We start from the raw sequence: 12997 nt of genomic DNA on the forward strand, positions 1-12997 counted from the left end.
CCCCACTGCCACGGCCGGCCACTGGGTGCAGGCTGACCGCCCTGCTGCCCTCCGGGGCCCTCTGCTGCCCCTGCCTCCACACTCATCCTTCCTGGCCTGGCCCCTGCCCCTCACCCAGCATGGGGGACCCTCAGATAGAGCCCCGGCTGTCTCACAGGCAGGGCAGGGGCAGCGCTGTCAAGGGGAATCCACAGCCCCTAGGCACAGCCCCCACCCCTTCCCTGGGTGCCACCTTCAGCTGAGTGTTTCTAGATCTCACAGACACAGAGCTGAGACGTGCCCCCAGACAGTGGGAGCTCAGCCGGGTGGCACAGCCGGAAACAGGAGCACTGGGCACAACATCGCCCCTGGCAGAGGTCTGGACACACAGCCAGTAACCGAGGAGTCACAGGCTTTCCCTGTGGCACCTGGAGGCTGCATTGCAGGGGGAGAGGGAGCTGGAGAGGAGTGGCGTGGGCCACATCCCGTCTGCACTGTGGTTCAAACCTGCCGCCTGAGAGCCCCTTGGGGGTGGAGGATGCTGACCACAGATGCAGCTTCCAGGACCTCCCAGCCCCACTGCCTGAGCTTCGAAAGGGGCCTGAAGATGTACACTTTTATCAAACCCAGGGTGACTCCGTCACGAAAGTTGGTGATGGGACTGATTCTAAGCAGGGCATAAGGGGTCAGTTGTGTCCTGGGTGAGGGGGACTTGGGGGTGGCCAGAGAGCTCTGGGGCAGGTGGAAGACAGGCCTGCCCAGAGCAGGGTGGGTGTCAGCTGCGGCCAGTGCGCAGCAGTCAGGCCGCGCCAGGCTCCATTTGGAGCTGCTGCAGGGGCACCAGGGCACATTGGCACCCCCGTGCAGGGGAAGCCAAGGAGGCGGGCAGGTGGATGCCGCCATCCTGGCCTGGAGGGCTTGGGGATGATGTTGGAGCCCAGGTTTAGGAAAATGAAGACAAGGAGCTGGTGGGTCAGAGAAACGGGGGGTGTGGGGCTGCAGGGCATCCACAGGCCTCAGGAAGCTCACCCGTGGATGGAGGAGAACCTCAGGCAGCCGTGACACAGCCCCCGGCCCTGGACGCGTCAGGAACTTTATTTGTGGAAAGCACAGAGGAGCCAGCCAGGCCTGAGATGGCAGATGATTTAACATCTTGGGTTTTACCACCTTCCCCAGCCTGAGGGTGGTGATGGTTCATACACCGAACCACGAGGTCCCCACCCCCTGCCCACACCATCCCTCTTCCTGGGCGTGGCTCCCAGATAGTGGGGAGGGAGAGCTGCTGCAGCCTCCTCCCAGGGTCCCTGGGGCTAACCCTGGCAGGGGCCCTCCGTGTCTCTTCACAGGCCTGGGCTTTGTCTGGGCTCCTATCCCCCCACGAAGCTTATCCTGACAGCCGGGAGTTCAGACGGTGCCCCCAGGCCAGGCAAGCATCCGTGTTGAGTCACCTTGGAACATGGAGGCCCTCTTGGGGAGAGTGGCAGGGCACCTTCCTCACAGGTACAGGCCTGAGGGGGCCACAGGGGACCCGGACTCTCCAGGGAACTTGCCTTAGGCCGTTAACCTCCACAGTGGACAAGCTGCTGCGGGTAACACAGCCAGGACGGGAGTGAACTCTGGCCAAGGGCCCAGCACAGGCCTGGCCCCTCACCTGATGGCCACGGGTCCTAAGGGCCCCTCAACTCTGAGTGGCCTGTGCCCTGTTTGAGCTCTCCTCCCAGGTCACCCTGATCCCATCCAGTTCATGAGGTCATCTGCGGCAAACTTGCGGCAACCATGAGGGGCAGTGGGTCCACCAAACCCCATCCTGTGCAAGGCCCAGGATCAGCCTAAGGCCTGGACAGGCTCGGGGGAGAGAAGCCCTGGTTTCCAGGGGGGCCGTCCACGGACTACAGCTGCCCGGCCTGAGTGCAGTCAGTAGTGAGCCCCAAATTCAGCTGCCACCTTCTGGAGGAGGGTCTTGTGGTTCGCATATAGTGGGACGCGCCTGTCCACCACCTGCCATCGGATGGAGGCCCCCGAGTCGCAGGCGTGCAGGTTCTGGAAGAACAAGGTCAGACCTGACCCTCCCTGCCAGCCCTGCCTCTGCCCAGCTGAGCCCTACAGACTACAGCCTTCGAGGGCACCCTCACTTTACTCCTCGGTGAAATGGGAGGCAGGACCCCTGTGTCAGGTGCACCCACAAGGCCCTGAGGATCCTTCAGGGAAAGATGCAGGTGCAGCTTTGCCAGGAGCTGTTTAGCCTGCATATAAAGCCCGGGGTTATCGCATGGAACGTTCCCATGGCAGTTCTGAATTAGGAGCAAGCAGGATGGATCCAAGCACTGGGAGTCCACATCCCCATAAAAGGCTAAAAACCAGCAGCAGAGGTTGGGGGGGCGGGGGGGGCCTTGCCAGCCTCACCCCTGGATGCCGTCCTCGAGGCCTCCCTGGAGGATCCGGGGCCCTCATCATTGCCTGTCCAGTCCTGGCAGCTCTGGCCCTCTGCAGTGGCTCCCTGGCCTCTCCCTGTTACCCCCTTTGTCACTTTCTGGGCAACACTGTGATCCTGTAGCCTCTACTTTCTGGCCCTGGGCCCCAAGAGCATGGCCAGGTCCCTCCCTCGGACGCCCCAGAGGTGCGTCCAGAACCCCCTCCCTGCCTCCCCCCTCCCGGGAGGCCAAGTTCATACAGAGTTCAGCCTGTTTAGTTCCACGTCGTTCTGGTCCTGGAAGTGGATGCTGACGGCCACCGTCTCGATCCAGGCATTGTCCGTGTTCCTCGGGTCGTCCATGTAGCCTTTGTACACCTGGATGGGCAGGGTAAGCCCGACAGCAAGGGACTCCTGAGCGGTGCCCCAGCCCACCATGTGCCCTCCACCCTGCCCCAGCTCTGAGCACAGCTTCCACTATACACAGGACCCTGGCCCAACTCTCCCGAGCCTGCCCGGCGGAGCAGCCCAATGCTGGCTTCATCCTGAACAGTCTTTGCCCTGCAGAGACCTTGGAAACGTCTGCTCAGTGAAGGAAGTCAGCTTCAAAAGCCAACTGCTGTAGGAGTCCACTCATCACAGACGTCCAGAACCCGCAAATCCAAGGAGATGGGAAGCAGATTCGGGAGTGCTGGGGGGTGATGGAATGTTCTGGAACTGGAGAGAGGTGGTGGCTGCACAATGCTGTGAAGTGCTCCATGCCATGGATCACTTTTTTATTTTTTTGAGACAGTGTCACTCTGTTGCCCCGGCTGGAGTACAGTACTGCAACCTCCGCCACCTGGGTTCAAGCAATTCTCCTGCTTCAGCCTCCCAAGTAGCTGGGATTACAGGCATGCACCACCAGGCCTGGCTAATTTTTGTATTTTTAGTAGAGACAGAGTTTCACCACTTTGGCCAGGCTGGTCTCAAACAACTGACCTCAAGTGATCCGCCCACCTCAGCCTCCCAAAGTGCTGAGATTACAGGCGTGAGCCAGTGCACCCAGCCCGTGTAGCATGTTGTTATAAAGAGTGCCCATGAAGGGCTGGGTGCAGTAGCTCACGCCTGTAATCCCAGCACTTTGGGAGGCTGAGGTGGACAGATGGCTTGAGCCCAGGAGTTCATGACCAGCCTGGGCAACATGGCCAAACCCTGTCTCTACCAAAAATACAAAATATTAGCCCGGTGTGGTGTCTCACCCCTGTAGTCCCCGCTACCTGGGAGGCCGAGGCAAGAGGATTGCTTGAGCCCCGGAGGTGGGGGCTGCAGCGAGCCAAGATCGCACCACTGCACTCCAGCCTGGGTGACAGAATAAGACCTTGTTTCCAAAAAAAAGTGTGCATGCATTTGTGTGAGAGAGAACTGGAGCTGGAAGCTTTCTAAGGAAACATTGAGGTTTCTAAAGAAATAAACAAAAAGTCCCGGTACAGTCGGTCCCCAAGCTGGGCTTCCCAGCACCCTTGGGCGCAGCTGTGCCCCAGGCAAGGGTGGATGTGGGGAGGAGGGTGGCACCATGCCTCCAAGCCACGGTCACACCCGAAGGCAGCAAGGGTCCTCAGCCCATCCCCCTTGACTTCGGAGAAAATGGAACAGAGAGGGAGGGTGAGATGTCTGAGGGGCCTGCCCACAGCTATGCTTCCTGGTCCTCTGGGAGCTGTGCAACGTGGGGGCAGGGGCTGGGACCACCGTCACCTGGTGAAGCTGGGTGGGACTGCTGTCAACCAGTGGGGCTGGGGCAGGTCCCCAGTATCATGCTGTGTTCATCCCACAGCCCTGGGAACACACAGGTGGAGCAGAGCAAACAGGCCTGGAATACCTCCATGCTGCGCGCTAGCAAGTTCTCAAAGGACAGCCAGTGTTCCTGCCGGAGAATCCGCTTCAGCTTCCGAGGCAGCGTCTCCCCTGGCTCCCGGGAGCCCTGGACAGACAGAGGCAGGTCAACAGGGCACTGAAGTGGGACCTCAGGCTCCCCTGGCACCCGTCTCCACTGGCCTTCTGCCCGCCATGGGCAGCGGCCCAGCCCTGGGAGCCACAGGCAGGCGGCGTCTCGGGCTGGAGTGACATTGCCCAGAACCAGCCATCCACGTCAGCATGTGTGAGCCTGCCATGGCCCGAGCAGGGGGCACTGGGCTGCAGCCACAGCCCCCAGGATCCCCTCCCTGCTCCCCTGGTGCCTGCTCCGGGCATCGCCCCTCCCAGCTCACGCCCAGTGCAGCAGGCTGCTGCGGCCTGTCTGCATTCCCGTCGCTCCCAGTCCCACCCCAGCCCGGGCTGGGGCTGGCTGGGCTCCCAGATGCTCCCGAGCGCCACCTGCCTCAGGGACCCGACTCCAGCCCGAACCTCCTCTTCCCCACACGCATCTTTCCCATCCTATTTGTCATTCAAAGTCCCACTGAAACACCCATGGGCTTCTCATGAAGACTCTGCAGGCCATGTCAAGACAGTCCCACCTCAGCCCCGTGACACTCCCACCCTCCAGCATGAGTGCCCTGCAGAGCCAGGAACCCAGAAGACCCCTCAGAGTGCCTTTTTCAATGACCAGCCAGAGCCGACAGAGATGCTGGTGAGTGGAACCCCAAACCCCACGCACCCCACATGGAGAGGCCAAAGTGCCACAGAGCGGAGGGTGACTCGTGCCCCAGGGCTCGGTGTGTGCAGGCAGAGAAGCCACTAGGTGAGAGCAGCGGGGCAGCAAGGGGACCCCGAGGCCAAAGGCCCCCTCTGCTGCGAGGTTGGTTCCAGCTGTGGAGTGAGGCCCCCAAAGCACTGGGACTCAGCAGCTGGGCCTGGGCTCTAGAATCCGCGTTCCTGCCCTGAGGCCCTTGTGGCACTACTGCCCTGCACACCACCATAGCACACACACCCCCACCAGGCCGTGAGCTCGGGGGTCACAGAAATGCAGCAGCTTCTTGCTGAGTTGTTGTGAGTCACAGACTCCCCAGATCAGGTGCAGAGGAGAGGCCCTGAGGGACAAGCTGCACCCCAGAGGTCCTGCGCCATGGCCAGGCCTGGCAGGACTCAGACCTCCTGGCAGGACCAGCCTCTTCCATCCCCTACAGTGAGGGGGCTGGAGGGCTGCAGAGCCCCTGCTGGCCTGGGAGGAAACAGGAGCTGTTGGAGCCACAGGAACAGGAAAGACCCAGGCCATCTATCCCGATCGTGTCCCAGGCCACCCCTCCCACAGGACCCTGGGGTGCGCTCCAGCCTCAGCCCCACAACCAGCCACTGCCCCTGAACTAAGGGGCCTGTGCCTGCCCCTGCATGACACTGTCCTGTGTTTATGGCTCAGCACCTAGCCCTGAAGGTCAGGAGCAGGTCGGTGTCTGAGACACCGGTGAGGAGCTACCTCTGGCCCCAACACCCTGAACCCCACAAGGGGAGCCCAGGTAGCCTCCAGCCTGTGCCTGGGACACAGTAGGTGCCCCATTAGTGTTTATGCACCAAAAGATCATCTGGTGGGTTTTTCCAACCGCAATGTGAGGAAACGGGAGGAGGAGGAATGTTTTCTACAAACAAAACAGGCTGGGGTCTCAAACCCTCCCTGCCCGGGGGCTGGTGCTCAGTCCGTGGGTAGAATGGATGAATGGACGAGTGACCCACAGACAGCCCAGTGGACAGAGGCCCACGCGCTGCAGCCTTACCCCAGGCAGGGCCCAGTGCTCAGAGACAGGGAGCTTCACCACCAGCACTTCTAGCATCTTCTTTATGCTCTTTCTGCAGATGGCTCCATCCTCATTCCGCCTCCACCTGCAGAGGGAGCAACCACAGCTGCCCAGGACCCGCTGTGGCCTTCACCCTCCCCTGCACTTCGCTGGGGCTGGCCCTGCCTGGGGCCGGGCGGTGTCAGGTCCACCGCAGGCTCAAACTCTGTTCTTTTTCAAGTTCTTCATCCCCAGGGAAAAGACTGAGCTAGTAACCACTCAGGGGATGTCCTTCCTCACTTCCGTCAACAGCTGGGAGGACAAGAGAGAGCCCCAGCCTTCATGGAGAATTTTTTTAAACATTAAAAGATTAAAACCCTTCGAGAGGTACCTGCCCTTTGACCCAGCTTTGCAGTTTGATCACTCTTAGAAAATGCCCAGTGAGGTGACATTGGGTGACGTGCGGTGCCAGGTGCCGCCCAGGGGTGATGTGAGGTGCCGAGTGCCACTCGGACATGCCAGGGAGAGGCCAAAGGACCAGGGAGCAGAGGCTTTGACTCGCACCCCAGGGCCATGTCTGCATAGCCAGAGAAAACACTGGGTGAGAGTGCCTGGGCAGCAAGGGGACCCTGAGACCAAAGGCCCCTCCAATGGGGGAGGTCCCGGCTGTGGAGGCATAGCCCCCAGAGAGCACGGGGCACAGCAGCTGGGCCTGGGCCCCAGAATCCCACTGCTGCCCAATGTGGGCAGCAAGAACCCCCAGCAGTTTCCTCAAGGATGGAGGCGTCTGCACCCGCACGGAAGGCGGCCTGTGCTGGGGTGAGAGCAGTGGGCCGGCTGCTGGAGTGCAGAGGACTGAGTCTGAGGGGTGAGTGTGGAGCTGTGTCGCTGTCTGTGGATGGGGGTGGGGGTTGAGCGTGGGGCTGCGTCCCTCTGGAGGGGGTTCCTCTAATGGGCTGGGACCAGCAGAAAAGTGAAGGCAGCCCCGGGAGAGGGGCATGCTCCTGGGATCTTCCTCCAGGACGGGGAGCATGGACATTCCTGCCCCGTTTCAGGTGTATTCATGTTTAGCCACAGACGCCCCTCACATCCCCCTGATGGGCACCAAGTACCAAGCACCAAAGCCGCCCTCCTGGCCCCTGGGCACCGGGGAGTGGCAGCAGCCCCTGGTGAAGGTGGGAGCGGCCGCGTTGCTGAGGTGCTGGTGCCCGGCAGGCGTGAACTCACCGCGTGACCATGGGGTACAGCGTGTGGTTGGGTCCAAAGCAGCTGAGGCTCCCGCGCCCACGCAGTCCCGTCCGGCCCATGGGGTTCCTGGGAGGCAGAGGGGTCAACTCAGTCCACTGTCCACCACTGGGGGAGCAGGACAGGGCGGGGAGGGCAACTGAGAGGGGACAGCGGGCGTCAGAAACCGGCGCACAGTGGGATGGCGTTCAGGCTTCTTTAGGGACCTGCTCTGGCCTGCAGGGGAGGATCCCCTTGGGACCCCCAAGCAGTAAGACCAAGGCTCTGGGTTACCTTGGGGTCACCTGGTGGGGGAAGGGTCTCCCTGGGAGCAGAAGTCTGGCCACTGCAGGCCCGCAAGGGGCTAAAGTGGCCACCTTCTCCCTGTGGAGCGTGGAACTAGCTGACTGCTCGGGCCAGCACTTTGCGTCCAAAGGCCCCAGCACACGAGAGCATGGTCTCCATCCTGGCAGCCTTCCGAGGCGCAGCATGGGAGCCAGGCCAGACACCCATAGACCCTGTGTCCGTGAGGCCGCAGGTCATAGACCACACAGACCCCCGGCAGCGTGTGCTAACCACAGGCAGCAGGAGCCACAGGTGCTTCCCCTTGGGCCAGGCTGGTCTCCCTGACACCATGAGGTCCTATATGAAACAGCAAGTTCTAGAAACGGGCCAGTTCCTGTGAATGCACCACTAAAACAGAAGGAAGAAACGCACCGCTGCTCGCATGCGGTGGGGGTGGCCTCCACGTCTACAGAAAGTCCCCAGCAGCGTCCCCACCACCAGTGTCCCCATCACCATCTCCACCACCATCCCCGCCACCAGCATCCCTGCCACAGTGGGGACAGTGCTATCATTCCTCCACCATTCCACTCTGGCCTCCAGACCCCACGAGAGCTGCAGCCTCCAACCCACCCCTCACGGGCCTCCTCTCTGCACAGCCTGGACTCCATCCTCCTGAGTCCGCGTGGCCGTGCCTGGCTGCCCTGGGACAGCTGACCACCTCTAGCACTGGCAGCCACCAGCCAGGCCTGCGCCACCGTCCCCGACCCTGCCTGGCGTGGCAGCCTCCAGCTGGCCTGCCTCCGCCCAGCCCCTCCTCTCTGTTGCCCCCCAGCAGCCGCCCTGCTCCTGCCCAGCTGTCAGGGGCCCCAGCTCTCGTTGCACCGCTGTGCAGACCTGCCTGCGTCCGTGGTGATCAGAGTCCACACCAGAACCTGCCCAGTGTGTAGGGCCCACCTGGCCGGGGCTCTCAGACAGCCCTCCCAGCTCACTCTGCGGTCTCCTCTGTGGCCGGGGGTCCTTGCACGGTGGGGCCCAGGCAGCCTCCCCAGAAGCTGCTCAGAAACCAGAGCCCCGGCCCCACCAAGCTATGGAGCTGGCACCACATGCAGCAAGGCCCGGGGACCTCAGCTCCAAGGCTGGGGCTCACTCAGGGTTCCTGCGAGGGCCACTGCTACGTCCCCTCAACCCCAAGCCCGTCTCTCACTTCCGTCTACCCCGCCCTTGCCAGCCACCATTCTCCTTCCTGTACTCACACCACTGAGCGGGCAGAACCCGGAACCAAGGCCATGGACAAACTGGGCACTGGGCAGAGCTGCACTGAGCTCCAGAAGGAGAGGAAGGCGGCGGTCCTGCTGCTGGGAGCAACGCTGCCTCGTCTCCCTGCAACTGCTGTTCACGCTGAGTGCAGCGCACTGGTCAAGAAGCTCACAGAGGAGGCCACACGCTCTGCCTGGCACGAGTCCACCCCCACAGGAAGCTCTGGGCCCCAGGGCCCTGCTGTCATCTCACTGTCCCTGTCCCTAGCCGGCCAGTGGCAGAGCCAGGAGGGAGGTCAGGGGCCTGACAGCTCCTCCCGTTAAGCCACATGCACGCCCGCTCCTCCCTGGAGAAAACAAACGCTATGCACCCTTGCTTCTCAGTCAGCCTGAGTGGGCCGGGCAGCAGGGGCTTCCGACCACCACGCTGCCCTCCCCGCACCGCAGCCCCCACCCCACAGCCGAGTCTTCAGCTGCTGTCACTGTGCCCTGATCTCTGAGCCCCCGGTGATCGTCTCCTCCATACGGTTCTCAACCCCTCATCTCCCTGCTGTATGCCCGGTAGCTCCATCATGACGTCAAGGCACAGGCCCGTCCATAAACCTACCCACACAACCCCAAAGCATGAAAACAGCAACACTCCAGCTGCAGCAATCACATGTTCATTCACTCATCCACTCACAGCTCCAGAAATGCAGGAGGGTTGTGGGGTGGAGAGCTGGCCTTTGGGTTGAACAAGGCAGAATCTTTGCTGACCTGACCTCAATCCATTTCAGAAAGAGCGGGCAAGACAAGCCCAAGTGGAGTGGATTCAAAAGAGGAAGGGACAAGTGGGCAGGGGCCAAGGAGACGGTGTGTTTAAAGAGCTATGTCAGCAGGAGCAACGCAAGAGGGCAGGAGGACCTGGGTGCAGGAGGAGCAGTATGCTCGGGATGAGCTCCTTGAGAGGCAATGGGAGACGGGTCTAGCACAAAGGTGCACTGGGGTGAACAATGCCCACAAATTTATGTCCTTCCCAGAACCTCAGAATCTGGCCTTGTTCAGAAATAGTGTCTGCAGGTTTAATTAGTTAAGATGAAGCTACACTGAAATAGGGTTGGCCCTAAACCCAGTATGATTTAGAATCCTAAGAACAGAAGACACAGACACATGCAGGGAGAGGCCATGTGGCTAGGGGGCAGAGATCAGGGTGATGCATCCACAAGCCAAGCAATGCAGAGGGTTGCCAGGAACACCAGGAGCTGGAGAGGCAGCACGGGGTCTCCCCTCAAGCCCTCAGAGGGAGTGTGGCCCTTGATTTCAGACTCCTGGCCCTCAGAACTGTGAGATAATCCATTTCTGTTAAGCCCCCCAGTTTGTGGTACTTAGTTACAACAGCCATAGCAAACTAATACAGTGAGGGGGCTGGCCCCAGACGGACGTGGGGGACAGTCACTCCTGTACCAGAAAGGGCATCTGAGTGTGTGAGTGACTTGAGTCAGACAAGCTCACACAGGCTGCTATTGTGAATGGGCCAAGAGGGTTAGGGTTAAGGTTAGGGATTAGGGTTGGGTTAGGGTTACAGTTAGGGTTAGGGGTTAGAGTGAGGGGTTAGGATTAGGGTTAGGGTTAGGGGTTAGGGTTAGAGTTAGGGGTTAGGATTAGGGTTAGGGTTAGGGTTAGAGTTACAGGTTAAGGTTAGGGTGAGGGGTTAGGTTAGGGTTACAGTCAAGCAGCTGCAACAACCCAGTGTAGAGATTGGGGCCACAGAGGACATTTCAATTTCAAGAATCAGCGTGTTGCCAATCCCACTCCAACAAAAGTGCAATAAAATTAGAAGATGATAACAAAGAATGGCTTAAAAACTGTAAATAGCAGACAAGGCATAGTGACTCAGGCCTGTAATCCCAGCATATTGGGCGGCCAAGGAGGGTAGATCCCAAGGTAAGGAATTCAAGACCTGCCTGACCATCATGGTTAAACACCATCTCTATTAAAAATACAGAAAGAATTAGCTGGCATGGTGGCACATGCCTGTAATTCCAGTGATTCGGGAGGCTGAGGCAGAAGAATTGCTTGAACTGGGACCCTGTAGGCGCAGTTTGCAGTGAGCCAAGATCGCACCACTGCACTCCAGCCTGGGCTACAGAGTGAGACTCTTTCTCAAGATTTAAAAAACGAAATGTACATCACTAAATAATCACATGAAGATTATGCTGGGTGTGGTGGCTCACACCTGTAATTCCCAGCACTTAGGGAGGCAGAGGCAGGAGGATTGCTTGAGCCCAGGAGCTTAAGACCTACCTGGGTAATAGAGTGAGACCTCATTCTCCACAAAAAGAAAAAAAAGAGCAAAACAAAAGTGTAAAATGAAGATTATAATGAAATTTATAAAGTGAAAAATAAAATCTCTACACATCAAAACTTAAGGGATACAGCCTACCAGGTCTTAGAGAGAATTCATAGTCTTATGTACCCTTATTAAAAAACCAGGAAAATTGAATAAAAATGAGCTCTAACACATAAGAGCAAATCCATAAGAAGTAGAAAGGAAGGAAAGATAACAATAAAAGCAAAAATGGATGAGATAGAAAAATTAAGATAATCAACAAATCCAAAAGTTAGTTTTTTGAAAAGATTACAAAATTAACCACTGGCAAGAATAATAAAAAAAAAAAAAAAGAAGAGAAATACATAATAAATATCAATGCTCAAAGGAGAAATTACTTTATATTTATGTGAGAGATTTTTTAAATCATAAAAGAGTATTATGGATATCTGTGACACAATATATTTCAAAAGTCAGATGAAATGATAATTTTCCAGAAAATTTACAATTACTAAAAAGGACCCAAGAAGAAACAGGAAATAAGGTTCCAAAAATCATTATGGAAGATAAAGTAGTTAGAAATCTACTTGCTCAAAATATGTTAGACCAAACAGTTTTATAAGTGAGTATTGTCAGATAAGAAACAAATAATTATCTTCACCTCATTCAAAGAGTTCCAAAGAAGAGAAAAGAAGGAAAGCTGACCAGCTCATTCATTGAGATGGGTATAACCTCATACCAAAACTAAAGTAACACAGTACAAGAAATATAAATTAAAGGCAAATTCCACTTTTGAACATAGATTTTTTTAAATCTTAAATAAAATGTTAGTAAATTAACTCCAGCAGTATATTAAATATAACAGAAGAGTTTATTCTAGGAATGCAAGGATGGCTCAACACTGAAGAAGCTATAAAAATAATTCACACATTGGCTAAAGGGGAAACATCTTATAACTATCTCAACGACAGAAAAACCACTTAGTAGCATTCAGCTCCTGACACACTGGGACTAGATAGAAACATTCCTAATCTGATAAAAAGTATTTATAAATTTCTTCAGGAAATACCATACTTAATGGTGAAATGTTGATAGCATTCCCATTAACTCAGAAACAAGGAAACCTGTTAATATTAGCAATATTCTAAATTACACTGAAGAATTTGCCCAGCACAATAAGGCAAAAAAAAAAAAAAAGGAATGAGTCATGATTATTGTAAAGAGAAAGATAATATTGTTATTTGCAGAATATATATTATTTACATAGAAAATCTACAAGCACATTTATGTAATTAATGAGAAAGTTTAACAAAGTTGTTAGATAAAAAGCATACAAAATTAATAATGCCTCTATGTATTTTTTAAAAATTGAAAATAGAAAAAATATTATAGGCCAGGAGTGGTGGCTCACGTCTGTAATCCCAGCACTCTGGGAGGCTGAGGCGAGTGGATCACCACGTCAGGAGATTGAGACCATCCTGTCTAACACGGTGAAACCCCGTCTCTACTAAAAAAATACTAGAGTGAAATTCCATCTCAGCTGGGCGCAGTGGCTCAAGCCTGTAATCCCAGCACTTTGGGAGGCCGAGACAGGCAGATCACAAGGTCAGGAGATTGAGACCATCCTGGCTAACACAGTGAAACCCCATCTCTACTAAAAAAAATACAAAAGAAAACTAGCCAGGCGACGTGGCGGGTGCCTGTAGTCCCAGCTATCTGGGAGGCTGGGGCAGGAGAATGGCGTAAACCCAGGAGGCGGAGCTTGCAGTGAGCTGAGATCCGGCCACGGCACTCCAGCCCAGGCCACAGAGTGAGACTCCGTCTCAACAAAAAAAAAAAAAAAAAAAAAAAA

General features: G+C 56.4%; 1 protein-coding gene and 2 non-coding genes across 13 annotated transcripts in view; all 3 read right to left on the reverse strand.

The window, feature by feature from the left end:
* Positions 1–690: 690 nt before the first annotated feature.
* The window catches only part of TRPM2 (transient receptor potential cation channel subfamily M member 2), an 86823-nt gene continuing 74516 nt past the window's right edge, over positions 691–12997 (reverse strand). For 3 of the 11 annotated variants that reach the window (XM_023192636.2, XM_026447401.2, XM_026447403.1), the window contains 5 exons: positions 7300–7386; positions 6073–6178; positions 4248–4349; positions 2651–2767; positions 691–2019 (listed from right to left, as the gene is read on the reverse strand). In XM_023192636.2, the coding sequence (XP_023048404.2) occupies positions 1894–2019; positions 2651–2767; positions 4248–4349; positions 6073–6178; positions 7300–7386 (538 nt within the window). In that variant the 3' untranslated portion in view covers positions 691–1893. Of the gene's footprint in view, positions 2020–2650; positions 2768–3005; positions 3107–4247; positions 4350–6072; positions 6179–7299; positions 7387–8475; positions 8771–12997 lie in introns of those variants that run through there. The other 8 variants (XM_026447409.2, XM_026447408.2, XM_026447407.2 and 5 more) reach the window with 8 other exon arrangements.
* Positions 4306–4374, reverse strand: LOC111527390. The gene has a single exon (XR_002726649.1). It is a non-coding gene; the product is annotated as a Z6 small nucleolar RNA (small nucleolar RNA).
* On the reverse strand, positions 6059–6119 carry LOC111527384. Its single transcript, XR_002726647.1, has one exon. It is a non-coding gene; the product is annotated as a Z6 small nucleolar RNA (small nucleolar RNA).

This window comes from Piliocolobus tephrosceles, chromosome 19, assembly GCF_002776525.5.
Source record: "Piliocolobus tephrosceles isolate RC106 chromosome 19, ASM277652v3, whole genome shotgun sequence".
Classification (NCBI taxonomy): Eukaryota; Metazoa; Chordata; class Mammalia; order Primates; family Cercopithecidae; genus Piliocolobus; species Piliocolobus tephrosceles.